The 26158-nt window shown below is 38.6% G+C and overlaps 1 protein-coding gene across 2 annotated transcripts in view; it reads left to right on the plus strand.

The window, feature by feature from the left end:
* Positions 1-8375, plus strand: part of LOC126162915 (uncharacterized) — a 153623-nt gene extending 145248 nt beyond the window's left edge. For both annotated transcript variants that reach the window (XM_049919730.1, XM_049919731.1), the window contains 2 exons: positions 4859-5061; positions 8186-8375. In XM_049919730.1, the coding sequence (XP_049775687.1) occupies positions 4859-5061; positions 8186-8295 (313 nt within the window). In that variant the 3' untranslated portion in view covers positions 8296-8375. The remainder of the gene's footprint in view (positions 1-4858; positions 5062-8185) is intronic.
* The last annotated feature ends 17783 nt before the right edge of the window (positions 8376-26158 follow it).

The following is a 26158-nucleotide window of genomic DNA, read 5'->3' on the forward strand; positions in this document are numbered from 1 at the left end:
AAAGTTTAATAACTGTATCACATATTATATTACAGTACAGTATTATGCATTGCAACGATGTAAGCCCAAGTTATTGTGATGTAGAAAGCTTCATAAAATCGTATCATCATCATCTGGTTAGTCATTTATTTTAGCATGCTAATAAATTTTTTATTCCCCATCTTGCAGCAGAAATGCACATTTCGTTGGAGTATATTAATTCTAAAATTTGTAATCCATTTTCAATTGAACTGAGGCCTTCTGTCGAGTTTGCAACTGTCATTTGATCTTCTGATTGAACTGTGACTAAGGATCAGGTTGTTCAATGTTTTGCTCTTGCTCACGTGTTTCCATAAGCTCATCAGTTGTTACCCAATTGTGAGAGTCCAGCAGTTCTTGAACATCATCACGACAGAGCTCTAAATTTGTCTGGTAAGACTGACCACTTCTTCAGTTGCATTATCAGTTTGACCAGGATCTGGTGCTGGGTTTCAGTGATGAAGAAATGAACACTATTTTTTTCAGATGCCATTTAAAGTTTTTTAGAAATTTCATGCCAAGATTGTCCTAAAATTCTCACAGCATCTGAAACATCGAATTGTTTACAACATTCTTTAACTGAGAGCTTGTTGTTTTCTCATAGTTTCATGTAGATGTGTAAGCAATCGTCTCATGTAGTTTGTAAGCTTTAAATGTTTTAATGACTCTGTGGTCCTTGTATTATATGGCAAAAATACAACTTTCACATCTGGGGTCAAAATTGGAGAAATAGGACAACGCCCAGATGCATTGTGAATTAGAAGCATCGCTTTAATCCTCAAGTAGGCGCACCTTTTTTCATAATGTGAGTGGGCACGCGGCACACATGTACATGTAGAGAATGGCTGTGAGCAAAACCACAGTTTAATCTTAGATTAATTAAACAACGATAAAATAAACTTACATAATGAGCTAAAGCACTGTTTAATTAAACAATAATGAAATAAACTTTCATTATATCACTCTGTTGCCACGGACAGGTTTTACCCCACAATAATGACCTACACAAGAGCATTAAACCGTGCATTCACCACAGATCCCAGCCAACCACTTAGTCCATTACATTATCTCATAGTCAATTACATTATCTCATAGACAACAGCCTCATTGCAGAATTGTGCTGCTAGCTCGTAATCTGGGTCATTTTCTTGCACTGATTATAAATTTTTTCTCACTTAGCTCACTGTTTATTTTATTTTGCTGCTGCTCACTTGACTGTATGACAGCACAATTTATAGGTGTGATAGCTGAAACTATGACGAAGGAATAGGTAAAGGTTTGCAATTGTGAAACAATAATGGGACAATCAAAAAAAAAAAAATTATTTGTGATTGGCGCACTTTATACATAGGTGCACCCACTCGAGGGTTAAATGGGATTTGTTTTAGTTAGCACTAACATTCAACTCAAGGTGGGAAGTGATGACCAAACCAGTCTTTAAAAAGGGAAGCTGTCGTGCAAGCTTTAGCATTCAACTTAGGGGGTAATGAGTGTATATGGATAAAGATCGTTGCTGTTTCAGGAGGTATGTCTTTTGAAGCTGGAGATGTTACTCAGCTCTCTAATATAATGAAGGGGTCATTCCAGAGTCTGGTTACTCCAACTGAAAAGGACTTCAACAAAGCGCAAAGTGATGGAGTGGGATTGAAAAGATTATGCTCTAATGGGAGTATTTCTGCTTCGTTGCATTAAGGTCAAAAAGAGAGATGAGTGACAGTGTATGTTTATAAGACAGTAGAGGAGACAGAGGGTGTGGAAATCTCTGGGCTTCTGTGCACATAGCCATGATGGCTGTATATAAGATGGTGACATTTAATCAAATATCAACATTATACATACAGAGTGTTTCAAATTGAATAGAGGATTTAAGGCTTTGTGCCATTTACTCCAAATAATACATCAAATGGAATGACCAAGAGTGAGTGAAGAAAGAGTTGAATGAGTGAAGGCTAGTCGTGAATTAGCAATTTCAGTGATGTGTGTATTGAGACACCATTACCATTTGCAGTTTTTGCAGTCTTTAAAGTGTAGAGCATGGAACTTCAAAGCCAACTTCACAAACAAAATGGTACTGCATGGTGAAGATTTACTTAATTGTGTCATGTTCAGTAGTAAATCAACATTTCACCAGAAAGTGTGAACACACACAATGTACACATCTGAGAGTCAGCAGATCTGTGTGAGGTGGTACAGTTGCAACAAAACTCCCCTAAATTGAATGTTTTTTGTGCCATATGCTGGTTAAAAGTTTATGGGTGAAGCAGCTGTAACTGGATATTTCCTCAGTTGAGAAAAGCTGAACCACATAACTTTGACAGCAAGATGGTCCACTGCCTCATGGGATAACTCAGTATGTGATTCGTTAAATGACTGTAATCGACTGCTGGATTGGCCACGAGAGACCAGATGATAGAGCTTGTTTTGCACAACCTCCATGTTCATACACAATTTGATGCTTTGAGATTTTTACCTTTGGAGGTTCGTAAAGGATCGTGCGTATATGGCTCTGCTACCAGCTGATCTGGGACACCAGGCACCCACATTGTGCAAGCTTGACAGTGTTGGTGCCTGTGCTCTCAATTCCCCATATATGTTGAGGAATATATTTCCCTAAATCACTCCAGGCAAATGCCGGGATGGTTCCTCTGAAAGGGCACGGCCGACTTCCTTCCCAATCCTTCCCTAATCCGATGAGACCGATGACCACACTGTCTGATCTCCTTCCCCAAACCAACCAACCAACCAACAAGGAATATATTTGTGTCTTGTCACATTGCCCACATTTTCCAATGCACAAGCTTTTGTGTGACAGTCGTGCATCCAGTGTTAGGAAATTACTCAACCAGAGCACAGGTCATTTGTTGTTGACCAGTCTTGGTCAGAGTTTTGCACAATTGCACTAGTTCGGGTATTGGGACTGCCACTGTGCTCATCATGCACATTTGTATGACCACTTTTAAAGTTTTTACATAATCAATTCTCCATCCTTAATGTACACTATTTGCAGTTTCCGTGTTTTATACTGTACTATGCAATATCTTACAGACATATATGCATGTTTGAAGGCATAGACACTGCTACGATCTACAGCTGTATGAAATGGAAGAAATATATTCAGAAACGTGAATACAGTTGCACAATTTATTAGCGACAAATGAAAATTTGTACTGGACTGGGATATTGAATAGTACACTGTAAAACACTCACACTGCAAATAGTATAACATGTCTAAAATGGCTGCAACTTTAATAATAAAGTATCTCCCTGTGCAGGAATTGCAGCAACTGCAGTTGTAGGATGTGGATACTCAGTGACACACAGAGATTTGCTCTGATAGCTGGTTAAGGCATCCACTCATGTAAGGTGGGAAATCTGGGTTGGAGACACTGTCTGGCACAAACAAAAAAATTGTGTAGTGGGAGTCTAAATTGTATTCGCATTTATAGAAACCTTTCTTTCGCTATTAATGAAGAGTATTTTCCTCTCCTCCACAACACTGAGCCCTAGTAGCTTCCAGAGCAAGCATGTGCATGTGGGGGAGGGAGGACAGTTCTCTCCATGCCCCCCACCCCCACAAAAAAAAGAAAAGAAAAGAAAAAGAAACTGCAGGAAATAACCCCCTCCAGGTCAATATCTCTCAGTAAGGGTAACCACCACCCCCCCCCCTCCCTCTGACCCTCAATTCATATCATTTCCTCATCTTTTACTACCCTGTGACCTGGCAGTAGCCAATGGCTGAAAGTGGCACTGGTGATGGGCTCAGAGTACCTTAGTCATCCTTGTTCCAGAATGCTACTGTTATTCCTCTCACAGACAGGTGAAATGGAAAAAGAGAAGAAAAATTCAAATATAAAGGTAAATTCAATTTAACCAGTGTGTGTTATTTTGTTCTTGCCTTCTACTTTACTGACTAGAGATTCTTTCCAATCTTGTTTATTGCCCTTACAAATCAGGAAATGCTATTAAAGGCTTGAATTTAGGAAATAAAATACAATTAAAAAAAATCATCTGTTTCCTACTGCAAAGATACCTTGGCAATGGAAAAACTTGTTCACTTTACTGCGAATTGTTGAAATGTTAATTGTAGTCATCAGATTTACACCATTTCACTTACACACCATCTTTAACATCAAAATGAGTTTGTAGTTGGGAAGTGTTTTGAGTCCATCGATTGGGTATTTTACAGACCTTCCCGAATAACTCACTGGAACAAGCCGCAGAGTGTGAATTGACAAATATTTCAGTTTTTATATTACATGCCTCTTAACTTCTGGGCTGAGAATGTTTATGTTGTCTTGTTACATATTTTATATTAATAGATAGGTATGTAATACCCTGAACTGGTGCATTTGCTGAAAGTTAGTGAATAACCGATTATGTTTGTATTGATTCTGAGCTAAAAAATGTGAAATCCTGCTTGTCAAAGTTGACGCAGTATCCTGCTACATCTCTGCTCAGCATGTGACTGATACTGTAAGATATTATCTCAACACCCATTCCAATGCTGTGTCAAACTTTGATGATGATTTCATAACTGAAATCACTATCATTAAATAAATGCGATTAAGAATTATTTGAAATCGAGATATAATAGCAATTGTTGTTACATAGACATTGTCTCAAATTATTGCTATTATCACTATTTTCATATCTTTCACTTCTCCTCTTGTGATAAAATGTGGAAGGTGGCTTTCCTTGCACGAAGAATTCAAATTTAATATCCTATGCTGCCTCCATCTCATTATAGGTTAGTGTAGATTTATTGAACATTAAACAGAATGGTATGTTTTAGATTCATTTAAATTTATTATATCCATGAATTTTTCCTGCATGTTCATAGAATGAGGAAGACCTATGAAAACATCTTGAAAACTGATGACCGGCATAAGAAGAACATGAGGAATCTAAGAAAGTTGTGCGAGACAGGATTAGAACATTTGTCTCTAGAGGAGGCTTTCATTAAATTTGGTGGAGACCGAATGCAAAATGTCCCAAAAAATGACCTGGAGGAAATTGCTTCACAGTTAGTTGACTCACCAGAAAGTAAGTGACAGGCAATGTGTTGAGCTTTCTTCAGCTATATAAATTTAAAATTGTAAAATGCTAGATTGTGAATGTGCACAGGTGGTACTAGATATAATGATGGTTGCAAAGCTGAAATTGCTAAGAATTTTTAATAAAGTAGCATGTGACCAAGGCATCAACTTTAATAATCTACTTCGTATTTTTAGAAGCCACTACAGTTTTCAATAACAAAAATTCAGGCTGTCATTCCTTCCATCTCCTAGGACTATTTCCTATGTGCAACTAAGACATTTTCTCAGGAAAGCTGACTTGTACCCTGCCTGTGAACTAGAACAAAACTCTAATGGTAGTACAAGGCAGCAGCTAGTAACAAACCAGGAGAATCCCATAGCAAACACCCAAAAATACTCGAACTAAGCTAGCCAAACTTTTGAAGAGCTGTTGAGTGAACAGGACAGAAATATGGCGCAACACCCAAGTACTGTTGGAGATTACGGGCAGGGGTTGTAGGGGAAATGCAGAACTTTGGAGGAGAAGTGCCGAGCTAAACTGAACCCTACACTTACGTGGTGACCATTCAAAAAGATCTTCACCTCTGCTTTGGTTAGTATCTAAAAAGAATTCCACTGAAAATGTATTTATTTTCGTTTGGCTTGTTAACCATTTGTAGCTTTCAGAGAAATGTTATAGGTGGCAAATTTTGAGTAAAACCTACACATTTCTCTGTCTGCCATGTTAAAATTTGCTTCTTGTGCCAAATCACAACAGAGTTTACACAATCTCACCTACCTGCAGACACAATTACAGGTTCTGAAACAGTAGTTTATTAAGTGAGGAACTGAGGAAAATTGAGGTTAGTAGCTTACGAAAAAGCTTCCAAAACCCTTAGCACATGTTGTTTCACCATCTGTCAGCAGCCCTTAAAAATTACATTCTTTGATCAAAAAAGTCTGCAGTTAGTGAAATAACTCTGTAGATAATGAAGTTTTGCATAATAAGGACATGGCAAAATACTGTCCTGTTCATGCACTATCATTTGTTAAAATACCGTTTTTATACCTGAAACCATTCATGAAAAATGAGGACTGTTGTGGATATTTCACTCTGGCTTTATTACTGATGCGGCGCAATTGCAAATGAGTGTGCTACATCACATCAATTTTCTTGAGATTCATGATGGAGAGACACACCTACTTAAGTCCACAGAAAAATTCAGTATGTTAGCTAAATTTCATACGCATCATCATCTTATGTGATATGCACGAAACGCAAAAATCATAGCAACCTCCAGTTTTCATCAGTCGTGTGTGTGTGTGTTCATAATATTGTTCCATAAACGAAATAATGTGCACATCATTGTGAACCTGACATATAAAGCTTTAAGTAAAGTAAAAATGAATTTGTTTTACCCAATAGTTTCCGTAAACTCATAGAGAAAGATTATAGGGTATGCGCCTCAGTTCTGTCATTGCTGACTGGCCGAAAGGTGGCAAATACTTATTGGTGTCCCCTTCGGAACAAACAAATGAACTTAGCAGTGCTTTGGACAAAAATTGGTCACTGCACATCAGCCATCATATCAGACACAAGATCTACTCTGGTGTGGAACAAGTATGCCGGCTGTGGTGGCCTAGCTGTTCTAGACGCTTCAGTCTGGAACCGCGCGACTGCTACGGTCGCAGGATCGAATCCTGCCTCGGGCATGGATGTGTGTGATGCCCTGAGGTTAGGTAGGTTTAAGTAGTTCTCAGTTCTAGGGGACTGTTGACCTCAGACGTTAAGTCCCATAGTGCTCAGAGCCACTTTTTGGAACAAGTAGATAGGTAAACATATCTACCACGCCATGAGAGTGGCATGCTAGTATATTTTAACACATTGACAGCACCTGGGTAAAGGCATGGTGCTGTATTTTTACATCTCGACACAGCCAAAGCATTAAGCAATAAAAATTTACACAGTTTCGTTTGTTCTCTCACTGAACATGGACAATGTTTCAGAGTGTATCTTCTATTTTAGCAATGATAGTGAAGCATAAAACTTGGCTGGTATGCCTCAGGAGCTGAATACTTAAAAGGAACTGGCTACTTCTCAGTCCCTACTCCCACTGGTCTTTGGCCACGCAATGGAAAAGTTATTGTAATTGTTCTTAACAAAAAAACTCCTATCCACTGCTACCAGCAAAGAACGACAATGCGGAATTGGTGGAAACCATTATTTGTAGATTGAGGTGGTGTTCGCTGTATTTTGAGCAGACAAGGCATGATGAGTGTAACAGTAGCACTGCAGTCAAATGGGCTATGTATTCCGCTTCAGTTAAGTCAATGATAAAGAATCATATATCTCAAAAATGTCTACAGCAGTTGCTTGTTCCATGGGCACATTAATGCTGAATTGCTGTTGTAGTATCACAGGCAAACTGTAATTTTATTAAAACCGTTACTTACAGACTTGTTGCCTAGCTGTCTTTCATCAAAGTAGTATATATCAAATTTCAATCTGATCGACTGTGAGTACGTTATTTTAGTGGTACAGTGGAATTCTTCATTGTCATTGCAAATGAGCGAATCAGTGCAGTGCAGTGCAGTGCAGCTGATAAGAATACTACTGTTGAGCTGCTACAGGTTACAATCAGGTTCTGATAAGGGCACTAGTCTCCTGTGCATGTGAAATTTGTAAAAGCTGTTGTCTCACAAGATGTAGTTTTATTGTATAACAAGACACTGTCTTTATTGCTGCACCTTCCGTTTTGACTAACAATGCAACTGCGAATATTGCAATAAGATAAATTTATCTGCAATGAATCTAGTTTTTAAACTAGATTATGAATGCTTTTGTAAGTTTCACACTCGATGGTGGTAGCGTCCCACAGCATCATTTTACTGAAGTTTATTGATGTAATCGACACACACTTCAGTAATAGTAGTGTTCATTTGCATAATACAGTAAGTAAAATATCTTTCAGTGCTCCTGGACATCAGTCTTAATATAGAATGTATTGGCTGTTAGTGTTGAAGTAATATTTTTTTAATAATCTCATTGTAATTGTCATTTTTCCCATTAACTGCAGAAGATGATTATTATGTATCAGTTATTAATGTTGCAGATACAATGTGATGTATTTATTGTATAATTTTGTTCCCAGTAATGTTATCAAAGGAAACTAAAGAAAAGCTGTTCAGGGCTTGGGAAGAAAGGTTGAACGGACATCATCATCGTCATCATCTATCTACATCACCTACAAAGTTGCAGTGACCTTCCTATTCAAAATAAGTGAAATGTAAATATTTTGTTTGTTCATTGTGTACAGTAATAAAGTAATTTTTTTAACAAAATTAGAACTGTAATTTAATCATCTGTTGACTCATAATGTTCCATCACATAAGATATTATTACAAAATTCTGTAGTATGTGCTCTAGGTACCAGTTTAAGGAAGGCTGTTGAAAAGTAGAGCGGATGAAGAATGAAATGTTCACAAGAATAGAATACTTGGGAAAAAGTGGTTTTAAACCCAGAAATAGGAGACCATATTGCTACACCTTTGTATTTAGAAAAAGTTACCTTAGCGATTATTATTATTAGCCAGCACAGGGAACTTTGAACCAGCCTTGTATGACTACAAAGATGGACCTAAATGAAGTTTATACAATTAACTGAAAGTAGTTTCTTCTGTGCATTTACTAACCGTATTTACTGTCTGTCATGCTACTTAATATATTTTTGCCCCACTACAACTGAAAATTTTGAAGGATGGTTACTAGTAATTAGAACTACCATCCACAACTACTTGCTTGGATTTGCCACAGAACAAACAGATGCCGTAACTCAAGAGAGCAGCAGTGCTTAGAGAAGGCAGCAAGTGGAATGTAATTTCCATTTGATGTAGTGGTCTAGCAGGAGCACATGTGACTGGAGACCAAGACAGTGGGATTGAATCACAGCTGGGTCACTTTTTTCACTCTGCCTTTTAACCTAGTATTCACCTTTTGATTATGTGAAAATACACATTTAGAATTATGACAATTCTGCTTCCCTCAGATTAGGAATTAAAATTCTCACTCTTAATTTCCAGCACGTTCTTCAAACAATGGTCAGTGAGTTACTCAACTTTGAAGTATCATAATAAATATGACCAATAACTCAAAGAATACCACTTCATCATCAGGCTGTGATGTGTGAGTTTGAAATAATCAAATATTTTCAAACAATGGATAATCCAGCATGAAATAATTACAATAGTATGATATTACTAAATATTTTTCAACAAGTAGTTTTCTTGCAGGCATTGGAAAACAATAGCACAGCAAAAAAAAACATGCAAATCCAAGATACCCTGTTTTATTTTTTATTCCACATGTAAAATGTTTTCTGAAAACTCGCTTCAGCAATTTTGCTTAGTTTGGATGTAGGTTATTCCTTCAGCAGCACAGCAAATGATTCAACTTAAAGCTTTTCTTCCTTGAATCAAACCTAGATGAAGACACAGTTCTGTCCATGGCACAGCGAAAAAATTTGCCATAAAGAGTCCACGACAAAGAATTGCAGCAATGAGTATCAACAAGAAAAACCACACACACACACACACACACACACACACAGTATCTGGCAGTCTGGCTCCAGCTGCCAGAGATTGTGTGTATGCATGCGCGTATTTTCAACAAAGGCCTTGTTGGCCAAAAGGTCACTTTCTGACAGTCTTTTTGCTGTGCGTATCTGCGACTCAACGTCACTGCTATATGGTGAGTATCAACTATCCTTTCCACAATATTCTTACATTCTATATTGGATTTTCCATTGAGGGATTATATTCGGTTACTTAACATTATTCTCGGAAATTTATTCATAACCCAATGCAGTGACCTGCAAACGAAAGACCCTACACAATGCAAGACTTAGTGCTACCTATGCGAAGCAGGCTATGTCGGTAAAATAGAATAAAATTACAAAGACAGGCCTAATAAATTGAAAATGGAACAAGGTTGGTATAGAAGAGGTGAATAGCTCTTTAGTTAGGCATCAGGAGGAGATCCAGTGGTGAAAGCAAATAAGGTAAGTAAGGGAAGAGGTAAACTTCGGCAATAATAAGCTGAATTTCTCGTAAGGCATGCCAAATGAAACTTTGGGGAAGTAAACACTTTGTGAGGATAACCACATGCTCAGACATTTGTGAAATGGGCCAATAAGCCAAATCATAAACATAAGTGTGGCCTTTTCTACAATGTGTTAGGTCTAAAATGCCCAACAACACACAAGGAAAATGAAGTCTCTTTATTTAAACTGTATCTTTCACTTCGTCCAAAGAAAAAAATCATGGGTTGGAGAATATTTCAAAAATGCCCCAGAAAAGAACAGTGTTACATTTGTGTGCTATGTATATTAGTTTCTAAAGATAAAATACTCTATCCAGCAACATTAATGTGATCACTTCTCGAAAGCCTGAATAACCACCATCTGCAGGAAGTGTCTGAGTTTCTGGAAGATACTGACAAGGATTGGTGCCATGTCAACTCCAGTGGCATGTCTGGCTGTGCTAGGTTTCTCATGTGAGGATCCACAGGGTGTATACGACCCGGGACAACCGGGAATAACCCGGGAATTTTTCGGAATTTCGGGAATTTTTCATTGTTTCAGCTTTCAGTTAAATTTTTGTAATTTTGACTGCAGAATAGATTCTCTAGCAAAGAATGTTGTTATATCCTGCTACTGGAGAATGATACTGCAACAATAAAATATAAACGAGAGGGAAAAAAATAAAACTTTATTGGGAAAGGAAATGTGCAATTTACAACAACAAAAAACCGTGCACGCACAAGCGTCTGCAAATAGCAAAAATATGTCAAATGCCGTAGGGCGCAGACTGTAATTCTTCGTAACAATAAACTGCTTGCTATGAGCATGACGTTACAACTGTTCACATTAGGTTCGTTTGACCAATTGCCAGCTGTCTGTTGCGCATGCGCATTTGACTCGCGTATTAAGCAGTACCTTATCCCGCTAACTTGAAGTTTGGCTGTTAGCTGTATCGGTAGTAGCAGCAAGCAGCCAGATGCAAACGAGAAAAATTTTTCTCGCACGCCGTAGCTGTTGCATTCACGCTTGCACAGAGTTGTCTGAGTTGTAATGGGGAGGAGGTTAACCTCCACGTTAGCCGTGTTAACGTCAAGTGATTTCGCTGCTTCTCTTCGTGTACAGCTCCCATGTCAAATGAAAACAAAACGGATTTCTGTGGCCGGGAGCTACCAAGCGAATTAAAATACATTCACATAATTACGGAGGGCAAAAATATATTATTAATTTCAGTTTTCTGATTTTATTTTGTTTCCAAGTTAGTAGCAGTCAAGCATTTGCAGAACAGTGAAGTTATTTTTGCAAGTTTGCTAAAGAAATTTGGGTTTATTAATCTTGCCGCCGAGGCAATCATTTTATTTGAAACGAAGTGTTTCATTCTACAGTATTGGCTAGTTCCAACTGTTCGCTGAACTTCAAGTGCAATTTCAAGTGCACGTTATCATCTTCTGCCATATATGGCATTATGCCGTAATAAAGAACCAAAAATGAGATCGTAGAGTACTAGTACTCCAAGAAAATTTACATCCCAAAAACCACACTGAAAAACTTAATATCAGATGGGACCTACTTCATTGTGAATCTGGAAAAAGCCAATTTGCACTTCAAGCCGAATTATGCATTTTAGTATGGTTTACGAAATTCCGATGCTCTTTAGAGTATCCTCTGATGCACTGTTTCTTTTATGGTGTAATGTAAGCTCTCTTAGTGCTTTATACACACGAACATACGGGCTTCCTACACCACTGCAGTTGCACACGCACAATAATGCCTGTTTTCTGGCAACTGGCAAATCGAACCTATTTCTAACAGTCTCCGGATAGTATTACGAACGGTAGTTAGAAAAGCGTTGCTTTCAAAGTAAATTTCTTTTTACGCAAGATGAATTGTCTTACGTGTGAGAACGTGGGATGGATATCTAAATCATAGAGCGTTCGAAACTGAACAATTTGAGGACCAGCCACTTACAAGAATTTGGAGCCAAGACATTTATTATGTCATAATTTTAAATTTTTCTAGCACATTTGTGTGATGTGTCTTAAAGTATAACACACGCAAAAAAAGATCAATATTACATGTGAAAGCTTAGATTCTGTTGTAGCGTGTTAATCTTAGAGACTAACATTATATGTGAAAGCTTAGCTTTTCTTGTAGATATACGGTACTGTGTACATTAATGTAAACCGTTAACTTTCCTCTTGCGTGTTCGCGCCATGTACCAGTGATCTTGCTATTGGCTGACTATAACACGTGTCATATGCTCTGAATAGCTGCTGTCACCGGCTGAGGAGATCTAGTGGCTTGAGATATGACTCGCTTACAAAAGAACATCGCAACCTCGGTTTCAACGCTCCGGAAACTAACGCCCTGTGTTTGGTGCAATTCGCATTTATACTTTCGTAATACGAAAATATGCAACGTATATTTTGCTGCAAATCAAAGGTCTTTCTAAAACTTTTCTCCTTTTTTTTTTATTAAAAGTCTCTCCAAAACTTCTTTGCCCCGTCTTTTCTTTTTTTTTCCGGGAAGTTCTATGCGATTGTATAAAACGTTTACCATTCAAAGGATTGATAAGTTTTACAGTTCCGAGGGAAAATCTACGGAAAACCTACTGTCACTTAGAACAGAAAAAGTGTATTTTCACCCGGGAAAAAGCATATTTTTTAAACGGGATATCCGGGAATAATCCGGGAATTTTTTTTCCTTGTCCCCGTATACACCCTGATCCATGACACCGACATGGCCTGATCTAGGTGGCCCACAGAGTCCCGAATGGTTTTAAATCCACGGTGTTTGGTGGCCAGAGGAGTACAGTAAACTTATCTTAGTGCTCTTCAGCCCCCCCCCCTCCCCCGAACACACACACACACACACACACACACACACACACACACACACACACACACACACACACTGCAAGCTGTGTGACATGTTGCGTTGTCTGGCTCGTAAACACCTAATGCCAAGGAAAAACAAAACTGCACGTAGGGATGGACATGGTCACAAAGTATAGATGCATACTTGAGTTCATCAACCGTGCCTTCCAAATTGAGGAGTTCACTCACAGCCATGAAAACATTACCCAGATCATAATGCTTCCTCCTCCGGCCTGGACCGTTCCGACGACTGTTGCAGGGTTATCGCTGTTTCTCACTGTGTATCTGTCTGAAGGAGCATAAAATATCAATTAATCTGAAAAGGTCACCTTCACTACTCAGTGGACACCCAGTTGCAGTATTGACAGGCAAATTCCAGCTTTTGTTGCCAATGAACTGCAATCTGCATGGGTGCATGAAACAGGCACAAGCTGCAGAATTCCATGCACATCTGCAGCTGTCATTCACCTCATGTCATCTAGGGCCCGTGGTGCACCACAATTACCTCAGCACCAGTTTTGGATGGTGTCATCTTGCCATCCACTGTATACTTTAACCATGGCGGCATGTGGACAGCTTGCAACTGTACCCATTCCAGAAACGCTTCCACCCTTGGCCAGTGATAAAGCCATTTTGGATATCAGATAAAGCACCTGTTACCACATTAAGACAATGTCTGGACTGTTTCCCACATCCCCCCACACACACACACGCACACGCGCGCGCTGTATATCTTCCACTGCTTGTGCTTGTACCTGTTGTCTGTGGGTGGTTATAGCATGTTGACGTCCAACATAGATGGTCATTTTAATGTGACTGGCCCCTGTGCAATAAGCATGATTTGCCATTTGAAGAATCATGAAATCGGTTTGTCATCAAACATTAGCTCTTCTGTGTAGATTAGTAGTGCAGGTATGATTAATAACTCGACAGTATGTCACTCATTTTGTGGTGGGTTAAAGTTTTTTAGTTTGTGCATTTGGGATAAAACTTTTTCATTGTGTTGCTGTAAGTATATCTTTGCAATAGCCATATCAAATAATCTTTTATTGGTGTAACAGGGGACGACAGATACATGTGAACCACAGTTTCACAAAAGTTTTCAGCAGATGTTGAGTTTATTGTGTTTTTGTGTGCCAACTGCTTGTGTTCCCTAAAATTCGTTAATTTTTCAAATAGTCCTAGCAATTCCGCCATTTCTTTGATACACTCTTAACTTGCTGCTTGAAAGCACTGGGGAGCCACAGGCGAGTTATAAGTATCGCTCTGACAATGGACCCTAACTCGAGGAATAGTTCTTATACTAGCATGAATGACAATAACTCGGACCTTAAATATCAGTTGAGGCTGTGTTTTGCATCGTGGATGGATTTATCTGCGACTAAATTAATCGCAAAGGCAGAACAAGAGAGAATCTTTTTCTCGTCTAACATGTGTCGATTGACCTTCATAACAATGCTGTCATTATCTGTGAAGATAGCTGAAACTTTTTCAGTTCAAACGTTCCATTTGAAGAAAATATCTAACACTCTTTTGGTGGTGTTTCAGTTCAGAAGCACCTAATGTTCTGTTGAGAATTGCCTAGAAAGTGAATAGTAATGTCCATAAATGATTTATTAGGTTGGTCTATTGTCTTTTTTTATTTGTATTTCACTGTTACTATCTGAGTTTACATATTGTCATTTTGTCCTTGGAAGATAGCAAGTGAAGCTGTGAACACTAGAAAATGGAGTGCCAACTAGAGAAATCAGAACATATCTGACATATTCTTCCGATTGAGTTCAATAGTGACAGCAGCGAAGGCAGCCAGAAACGTATTGGGATAATGCCATTGGATATGGCATGGCAAGAAAATGGTTTTCTCGCTTTGAGAAGGATTAGTTAGACATTAGTAACTCTCCTCGTTCGGGAAGACTTTCGGGGTTTGATGAAGGTCCTTCAAATGCATTAACCACGATGATAAACGTTGGTGTACTCGAACTGGTAAATGTGATGAACTGTGATCATTCCACCACTATGCGACATTTGTACGCGGTGGGGGAAAAATTCAAAAATCGGGTATGGGCACCGCATCCGCTCTAAGCAAAAAACAGCGGGTGGCAATATGTGCATCTCTGCTTTTTGATCATCAATTGGCTGGTGAACAGCACCTGTATCATTACTGGTAACGAGAAACGGTGTCTTTATCCTGACATTAGGAAAAGAAAGGAGTGGTTGAGCCCAAGCAAAACAGCAACTCCCCGTAAAAAGACCTGCGCGCATCAACAAAAGATATTATTATGCACCTTGTGGAACAGCGACGGTGTGGTTACGAAGCTGTCTGAGCATCCACGAACGAAATGAAATGATCCATTGTTGAACGACGTCGATGTTCATGAACTTTCGTCATCGATGCATCGGCTATGTATCGCCATTCAAAACATTGATGCTAACTCGATATTTATGGACGACACACATCGATGTCTCGTTTGCATCTCTGAATACTGTACATGTCTTGTCCGAAGAAACCTATATTCGGTGGGTTTTATGTTGTACCGTACACCCCACGAATATATGCTGTTTCTAAGCACCAGCACATTGGATGTCACGAGAACGAATCGTTATTGGTACGATTTGTCATAACAGAACTATGGGAAGATTGCTGGTTAAAGAATTTACTATTTATTTATTATCGTGTTATAACCCCCATGTTATCAGAATAAACCGTTTTTAAGGCAACGGCGCAATAGATTCATGAAAAACTGCCGTTCTTGTTAGCTTTTGTTATAATTAAATGTAAATTAATAATACAGCGGCAATTAAAGCCTATACAAGACTAGTCATCTTCAGTCCGAAGGCTGGTTTGATGCAGCTCTCCATGCTACTCTATCCTGTGCGAGCCTGATGATCTCCGGATACTGCAACCTACATCTTTCTGTATCTGCTTACTGTATTTATCTATTGGTCCCCTCTACGATTTTTACCCCTCCCCCACATACATCCCTCCAAAACTAAATTGTAGCTGTGGCACAAATTTCTTGTCTCCTAATTCTATTCAGTACCTCATTAATTAGTGATCTATCTAATCTTCAGCATTCTTCTGTAGCACCACGTTTCAGAAGCTTCTGTTCTCTTTTTATCTAGACTGTTTGTAGTCCACGTATCACTTCCAACAAATATTTTCAGTTGAGACTTCCTACACTTAAATCTATACTTGATGTTAACAAATACCTCTTCTTCATAAATGCTTTTCTTGCTATTGTCAGACATTTTATATCCTCTCTAGTTGGTTCACCATCAGCTATTTTGCTGCCAAAATAGCAAAACTCATCTAGTACTTATATGCCTCGTTTCCTAATCTAATTTCCTCAGCATCACCTGATTTAATTCAACTACATTCCATTACTGTTGTTTTGCTTTTGTTGATGTTCATCTTATATCCTCCTGTCAAGACACTCTCCGTTCAAATGCTCATCCAAGTCCATTGCTGTCTCTTGACAGAATTAAAATGTCATCGGCAAACCTCAAAGTTTTTATTTCTTTTCGGGGAACTTTAATTCCTGCTCCAAAATTTTCTTTTGTTACCTTTAATTGTTGCTCAGTGTGCAGAGTGAAAATAAGAGGATATGCTACAGCCCTATTTCACTCCCTTGTCAACCACAGCTTCCCATTCATGCCCCTCGAACTTGCCATCTGGTTTCTGTACTAATTGTAAATAACCTTTCGCTCCCTCTGTTTGACTCCTGCCACTCTCAGAATTTCAAAGAGAGTATTCCACTCAACATCATCAAAAGCTTTCTCTAAGTCTACAAGTCATAGTGTCAGTATTGCGTCGCGTATTCCCAAATTTCTCCTGAATCCAAAGTGATCTTGCCCGAGGTCGGCGTCTACAAGTTTTTCCGTTCTTCCGTAAAAAATTCGTGTTAGTATTTTGCACCCATGACTTATTAAACTGATAGTTCGGTAATACTCACACCTATCAGCACTTGCTTTCTTTGGAATTGGAATTATTATACTCTTCTAGAAGTCTGAGGGTATTTCGCCTGTCGCATAAATCTTGGTCACCTGGTGGAAGAGTTTTGTCATGGCTGGCTCTCCCAAGGTGTCAGTAGTTCTAACGGAATGTCTACTCCCGGGGCCCTGTTTCGAGTTAGATGCTTCAGCGCTCTGTGAAATTCTTCACGCAGCCTCAATCTGCCTAGCCATTTGCACTTCCTGTCGCTCTCGTTTTTGAGACATTTGTATTCCTTTTTGCCTGCTTCATTTACCGCATTTTTGTATTTTTCTCCTTTCATCACTTAAATTCACTATCATTTGTGTTTCCCAAGGACTTCTACTAGCCCACGTATCTTTACGTACTTCATCCCCTGCTGCATTCACTATTTCATGTCTCAGAGCTGCCCATTCTTCTTCTACTGTTTTCCTTTCCCCTGTTCTTTTCAATCGTTCTCTAATGCTCGCTATGAAATTTTCAACAACTGCAGGTTCTTTCCGTATATCCAGGTCCCATCTCCCTGATATCCTACCTTTTTGCAATCTCTTCAATTTTAATCTACAGTTCATTAGCAGTAAATTGTGGTCAGAGTCCGCATCTTCCCCTGGAAATGGCTTACAATTTAGAGTCTGGCTACGAAATCTCTGTCTTACCTTTATAATCAATCTGAAATCTGGAAGTCTTTTACAACGAAGCTCCAGTGTAGTGTAATGTGTAGACGCACCATGTTACAGTGCAAAGATTAGATCGGTACAGGGGTTGAGTACTGTTGTATACTTTTTTTTCTTCACCTTCACGTTTTTGAAAAGATTAATTTGAAATAAAATACTTTGAATGAATAATTTCATCGATATGATGAACATTTATAGTCCTCACTGATCCGGACGTGTATCTTTCCTTTTTGTCGTACTAAATGTTCACGAATATTAAAGTTTTTATGTATGCCGCAGAAAGAACAACACAAGTAGCATGTTGACAGGGGAGGAAATAGAGCTAACGCAGGAAATTTACACGCGTCCACTTTCGTGAACAAACTGTATTGTTTGCGAGCCAAATGACGTCAGCTCCGCTGGAGAGCGCATACAGCGCAAAATCAGATTTAAGTAGCTCGTCCCGTGTGCTGAGAGCGCTGTGTTTCGTGACGTTGGACATCCCGTCTGCGTGCACGTGAACGTTAGCTGCCTCGTCTCTTGTGCTGAAGGCCGTAGGAGATGAAATGTCTTTGTACAGTGTGTTAACTGTAAGACGGTCGTGATGTCAGGGGAGTGCGGGGGGAGGACGAAGCAAGCATTGGCGGGCGAGGCGTAAGGAGCCGGTGGGGTGGACAAGGCACGCCTACCAGTTGCAGTGCTGGCACTACAAATTACGCGTCATGCTTACACGAAAGCAGACGAAAGGCTTGGAAGTAAAACTCGCTTTAAATGTTGTTCGTAAACGAAACTGAAATCGTCATATATATATATATATATATATATATATATATTAATTTGTCTACTGTGCACTCACAAACCATTCATCCGATTGCAATGAAACTTTGGTGAAACCAACCGTAGGCCTACCGGTGGGGGTTGTTGGCGACTCCCGAGACGGGCCAGCAACTGCCCCTTCACTCATTTTGATAATCTTTAGCACAACTGCACAATAAAAACATGCAGAACAGTACAGCGCAAAACAACAACGAAGCAAACGATAATGGCTACCTTGTACAACAGTCAGCTACGTAATGTTGGCAGCAGTCGAAACTGCATGCCTACCGAAGCCTCCCGACGTTTACCGACTTCTACCGATTCAGGACTAGGGAGAGGTCTGCCATCTAAAAGTTTACACACTGTAGATGCTAAAGCTTCTTTCGGTATCCACAGAAACCAATTGGACAAACTTTGCATTTACTAGGAATGTGAATACCCCAATATACAGATTATCCTGAAGACTAGACTCAGGTTTCTCTTTGACAAAGCTGCTCAACTGCTCTCTCTCAACTAAAAATACCCCACAGTTTTTCCTTTTCGAGACCTTGTTGCTCTCATCGTTTAACAGTTGTAGAGAGGTACTTGTAACTTTGGACACATCATAATTCTCTCTACAAATCATGGATTTCTCCGGTACCAGCATTTGCTGTTCTTTGGAAATTGCACCTTTATCGGCTGGATCCAAAGAACGCGCAAACTCTGTAGGCAACAATACGACAACGAGCTTTAGTAGGATGTTCTTCAGGTTTGAGATGAATTATATGGGATGATCTATTCGTTCTTTATAGATTTACTAATCACATGAAGGGCATGGACCAAGCTTGTCACATACTTCGACTTTGGGAACAAATGTTTCAATTGTTTAACGGCTGAAGTCGTATGAGGCCTGGTCCGCAACCACTAGAACAACTTTTTCAAACTTGATACCACTAGGCCAGTTTCTGACAGAAGTCTATGATCGATGGCATTATTGTACCGGCATTGATTTAGCTTTCTCCCGTGCTAGGGGAGAAACTGTAGTGTTTAAAACACATCATTCCATTGAGTCTATCGTCTCATCCAAAACAATTCCCACACCACATTCAAACGCTTTCTCCTTGATTCTTTGTATTATCACAGTCTAACATAACAGTCGTGACACTCACTGCTGTAAAAGGTGTTACCGTTTGACAGATGGAGCTACACTAGCGCTCCAAGCGGCAGGTAAGGTGAACGTCAGACGCGTCGCAAGCATAATGGTTGTTTGCATTCATTTCCTACGTAATTTCCGAATTATTCGAGTTATGTTCTTGCCTCCAAGAGTTTGTGTAGTATCAGAAGGCATCTACGTTTCTAAAAATGATTCTAAAATATGGACAAAAACCATGAATAGAGTGGCAAGCTACACATCACATTCGTGAAGAAACACTTGTGAAATTGGACAGAATTGCAGCTTACCACGTTGACATCAAAAGAATATAAACACACGGATTCACATGTAAAAAGCACAGACATGTACCTCTACATGCAAAAGCGATCGACAGCTCGTTTATTGTTCTGTAGGCCTACTGTGTTTGTCATTGTCGCCTGTTGCCACATGTGCGACCTTCATCTTTATATTATTCTAAGTGGAACAAGCAACTGCCAAATAGTGGGAGACATATGCTGAAAACATTATAATGAGCTGATTACATTTCACGAAAAACCAAATATTTGAATAATGTTCAAACAATCTGTCTGTAGGCACTTTCCTTGTCCCGTAATAGTTTGGCTTCTGCACACTCTGACACTGCACGCGCTTTTGTAAGACACGAACAGCTGCACTTAATTTAACCACTTCATCGTCAAAGCAGGTCTGTGCTGATGATTCACACGAATCTGGCCCTGATACATGGAGACTTGAACTGGCTGCTTCTGTGTCATAGGACTGTTTTACAGCTTTAGATTGACTGTCCAATCTTTGTGGCAGTTTCTTCTTCATCGTCAGTTGAGGGGGGTTATTTGGAATGTCAAACGCTGTGGGTACTGCATTCCAAACGAGTTTGTTATTGTCTGCGTTCATGAACTGGTTTTGTTCGAAATGTAGCGAACAAAACCTAATATTATTATACAGGTAAACTGGGTCTTTTTCGTAAGGTTATAACACTCCCTCTCTGCTACTACTGTACCATAACCTCAATGCTAGAAGCAGGTTGTAACATAAAACAATTTTGTAAAAGCAACTATGCCACAAAGCAACAGAGCAGTGTTACCCTCTGAGAGGAATTTTGTTAAGTTGACCGTATTGTTCCTAATGGAAGTGGCTTATCGGAAATGAAAGTCAGAATTACGTTAATATTGGAATAGTGACAAACAAAATTTTGTTTAGCTATACTGTTTATAGAATAAGGGAAACGGTCGCCAGCCTAATTAGGCAAGAGAAAGATTAACGTTCTTGTTTAAGAAAGCAGGTATAAGTAACTGAAACGGACAAACACAACCTAGACAGCCACACCCGAGTGCAATGAACTCTGACACACACATGTTTTAAGATTGAAGCTAACAGTTAGAGCAGTAGGAACTATTTTCAAAATTATAACAGATACCGAAACACAATATTACTTTCAGGATTTACACAAAGTGAATGGTCTTTATAACATTATTATTAATATGCACTTCTAATACACAAGAGACACAAACACTTAGCAAACATAAATATATACTGTTTCACAACTGCAGCTTTCTCACTTTTACTACAGCGAAACACAATGCTGACCAAATTGCAAGAAACTGACTCACCTTTTAGAATTTACCACAGACAACAACGTGATCATTTACTTTATAAGCCTCAGTCTTAAGAACTTTTAAGTTTGAAGTTGGTAACAGCACTTTAGTAAGCAGTTTTACTAGGAAAAATTGTCTAGAGCAAATAACTTATACTTTAACTCACGCTATTGCCACATTAATTTTTACTTTCCTTTTACTAATTTCAAGAGGCATTATTTAAAAAACTGAGTTTCAATGTACTTTCAGTAAGGACACTCGGTAATCACTTTACTTCAAACGGAGAGGACCCTGAGAGGTGTTATGATGAGGAGTAAAATCAAGGTAGGTACATCAATTCAGATATGAATTACCTTATATTTCAGCACACTAACACATCCATTAGGCTGATCCTTCACTGTACATCAATATAGTATTACGTTACAGTGATTGCGCAACGTGGTGGCAACTGCATGTTGGTAGGTGGAATGCAGGTAGAATTGCCGGACTCTATCATATCTTCGTGGCGATGATTCATACAAATTCCAGAATAGTTCCAGCTATTTATCCATCCATCCGAGGCCTTGGAAAGAAGCAGGAAAAGCCTCTCCTGGAACCAGCACAATAAGCACACTTTACATGGCAGTGCACAGTTTGGTAGCTCGTCTCAGACTGCTGGCTCATCCCCGACTGACTATCAGTTCCACCTTTTCCACCTAGGCCAACCACAATTTGCGCACGCTACACAGTTCCGTTCCTGAGGGGAACCACTACACCTTTTACATACAGAATAACTAAAAGCCCTAAGTGAGGATCAGCAATTTACATAACAGCAACCAAATACATTAAATAAAACAAAACATTTACACATATTGACATCTCTACAAAAAATTATTCACACAAAATTATAATTATATACAGTAAGTTTTGTTCCCTCCAAATGGGACAAAGAATATAAATTGCAGGTACACTACTTTGCATAGAATCAAATCACGACATCAAAGGTTTGACAAAGAAAAGAGTACACAATTTTATGTTATCGATTCAAACACATTTACAGACGATCCACAATGTAACATTAAATAAAGCAAAAATAAATAAATAAATAAATCCACACAGCATAAGAGCTGTGGTGTTACAAGGTCTTCTAGTCTGCTATTAACTAGCCATTTTCTGCTCCTAAAACGAAACATTCATCATTTAAACACATATAGTTTGCAAGTGAATCCTGACGATACAGTTTAGTAACATGTTGGTATATATCTCCCAGGATCCTTAGGAAACCTAAAAAAAGACAGCTGTGGTGTCGTCTTCCTGTTGTTGCTGCAATTTATTGCGCTACAAACGCTCCCGATGGTAAAAACCATTGTATAAATCAAAATAAACAATCACTATTCGCTTTCACGATCGCGCCGAACTCACACTTCAACCTACCGGCCGCTTGGGGCGCTGCTGGCGCTGTAGGCAACAAAATAGAGGCGAAGTGTCGCGACTGTTATGTTAGACTGTGGTATTATTTCGTGGTAAACACGGTTTTTCCTTAAAGTACGATCTTTGGGTACTCATATCTTTGTGTTTGGAGAAATCCTTTGAAGGCTGGATGGTTCACCTTATTGAGTGGAATTCATGCTTGTGAAAGAGCTGTAAACAAATTAATGTTGAATCCCTTCAAAACTCGTCTTTTTGAAGAAAGGTTGAAATGCATTTTGCAATAGAGGGTGCCGTGATTATTATTATTATTATTATTATTATTATTATTATTATTATTATTATTATTATTTTTTAAGAATCTTCTTTTGATGTGATGTTACTGGTATTTTTCATCTGACGAAGTTCCTGAATCGCACATAGGTCATCCATCACATATCAGTTCCACCAATTTGTGTGGAATCTTACATGAATTTCTAGACCAGAACGAAAAAAGAGGCGTTGATCATCCTTGGCATGGTAAAATCCAGTAATACTCGTTTGTTACCAAACTTACCTTCACGAACAGTAGGCATCAGACTGTGGCGTTATTAAAAGTATAGAATGAAAAATAGTTGTTTGCATTGTTGCACGTTTGCTTTAAATCAAGAGTTTACTATTTGCTTGTTCACTGCGAGCTCAGAAGACATTAATTCAGAGTTAAATATTTTATATCGATTCGAAACCATATACAAATGTAATTAGACTCACAGTTCATTTCTCATATAAATAATAAAATGTTCTCAAGATTACTGAAAAGCTGCTATAAAAGCAAAAACGTCTTTTCAAAATTACAAGCACAATTTCACAATGTGTCTTTCTGAAGAGCTTTAATTTACCGCAAGGGAAAACATGCACACACAAAAGATCCTAACCCTGGTAATGGATCTGTAACTTAACCTACCTCTCTCATAAAACGTGTGTAAAATTTTTCAGCTATTTACATATTTCGGAACTTATTTGAAACAAATTACTACGTGAACAAAGACTTCTGATATAGATTGTAAATGAGATTATTTATTGTGGGATTTCGATCAATATTCAAAGTGTGTTTTATTGTTCCTTGGACTTCAGGCACATCTTACCACTATATTTTTCTTTACTTTTAAGTTTGACAGTTTCTTATCAAGACGTTTTTTCCTGACTGCCCGAAATAAAACCCTTCAACCAATTTCGCTGACTCACTGGATCAGTATTATCGAATAATGGATGATTACTACATTATTTTACATATGAAAATGAAACATTTTGTCAAGTACAATAAAACTTTAAGCAGTCATATGTTTTAGATGTGGGACAAGTATTCAGACACTTAGGGTTTTCTTTTAATAGTTCTTGTCACAATCTTGAGTTAAATCTTTCATGTCCAACGTCTTAGAAAAATTTTTGGTCAGAAAATCAGCCATTAATGCCATTATTTAAAACATTAGTGATGTTTATGTTTGATATATTGAAGATAGGAATAAACAATATAAAATACCTATCTTCAAGGTCCACTTTTGTATTTATTTCAGTTCTTTGAAAGTGCGCAATAACGACAAAGTATAGTTATTCTAGAGCAATTTCTCACACAATTGGCTTGTGTGAGGAAAAATCTGAAGTATTCTGGCACTCAGAGAGGTATGTTGCAATCAGGGCAATCCCATTTTCCTTCCTGCTTGTTTTGTCAGTAAATTTTGACTTCGCCAAACAAATCCTGAAGACCCGTATTGGATCTTGCCTTGCCTTGAGATTCATGTGTAAAATAGATTATGCAAACACAAATAAAACGAACTGAACTGTGATTACAGCTGCAGGCTATGTAGCAACAACATGAGTGGCGAAAAAATTGTAGCAGATTGCAGCTTATCTGAATATGAATCTTCTTGAGACTGTTTCCACTCATATTTCTCTCTCCGATCCAGAATCACTGAATTCCTCCTGGTGAGCCTCCAAAATTTGTTGCTCACTCAACAAACGTGACATTTGTAGGCGACTTTAACAGCGAAACTTTAACGAATACACACGCGAAACTCACAACAATGATAGCCACAATGGCCAAGTCACAACAACTCTGTCGTATGTTCGCTAATGTTTCTTTCGAAGAAACCCTACGAACTGCCAATAGAAGGCACACATGTCAAGGGACAGGGAGCAAGACCATCCATACGTTGTTCTCATACCATATGAGTCCAGTGTGTGATATTATTGGATTTCAGACATTTTGCATATGAGAAAAGGACAGCCACCAAGCTGTAGTTTGCAGTGATACTAAGCATGACAACACGAGAGTAAAAGAAAAACGAAATCTGTTTATAACGTTCACCTACACCAAGACGCGCGACCAGCGTTTAAAAGGTACTTTTAAATACTATGACTCGCTGGGCGCAGATATTTAAAATCATTGCCGCAGCGCTTGATAGCAAGAAGCTGCGAAACAGAAGAAAGAACAATTTATCATTTGTTAGGAAAATTCTAGAGTCTTTATAGTTAGTTGTACTTCTGGTCGCCGATATGTTAACATGTACTTCATTACCTTTGATGTTTGGTTGCCGACTTGTTAAGACGTGTTGTGTAGCACCGCTACAAGTTATATTTCTTTTGGTGTGAAAAACCACGTTATCACCAAGAAAACAAAAACGCTTTTATAAACTTTGTGACGATAAAAAATACTTACGCGCACGCCAGGACATTTAATTTTTACAAAATATCACACATACAGAAGCAGCGATTGTTGGACTGCTCCATGTATGAGAAAAACATAAAAATGTAAGTTTTGTATTCATTGTAAATTTGGTAATGTTTGTAGTTTAACGCCTTTCTTCTTTAAAAATATACTTTTCCTCCAGTGTACAGAAAATCTATGCTTATTCTTTTCTTTAAATTAACCACAAATAATGTTTATGTTTAAATGAACTTTGTTACAGGTTCGCTCTTTATCGCGGTGTGTCGATTGTATTTGGGAGACCATTAACGTGTTCAATTTACGATCTGACAATTTCTTTTACAAAATTTCACTGTTTTGCATTCATTTCCAATTTTTTTTTTTTATTATTCAAATAGGTCCCTTAGGTAATTTCATTGAAGAGTCTGATTGCGTGAAAGCAATCCGGGTTAAGAGGTCATTTGAGAAACTATTTTCACGCAATCAATCCGTACGTCTCCTAAACACAATCGAGAACCGACGCATCATCGATCATTCATTAATTTTTCTGTTTTTTTCAAGTCGTACCAAGAAACGGCCAAGGAGAACTGCCGTGAGTACGCAATCTAGTGTTAAAAGGTTGCATTCTTTATCTTGTCGGCAAACATTGCCATGAATTATCAACATCAATGTTATATTTGGTTAAATGTTAAAAGCCAAAAAACCTTTTAACGCTAGAAGTGATAAGCAGTACCACGGGATTCGCCACATAGCAAAAGTTTACAAATTCTGGGTGCCGAGCGCCTGCTTATAAAAACATTGTATCAAAATAGATATGAACGGCTATTTACCTACCGTCCACAGCAAATACGGCGGTGTCCATATGTATAACGAGTAGTACCGATTTAAGCTCATTTCTAG

This window comes from Schistocerca cancellata, chromosome 2 (assembly GCF_023864275.1).
Source record: "Schistocerca cancellata isolate TAMUIC-IGC-003103 chromosome 2, iqSchCanc2.1, whole genome shotgun sequence".
Classification (NCBI taxonomy): Eukaryota; Metazoa; Arthropoda; class Insecta; order Orthoptera; family Acrididae; genus Schistocerca; species Schistocerca cancellata.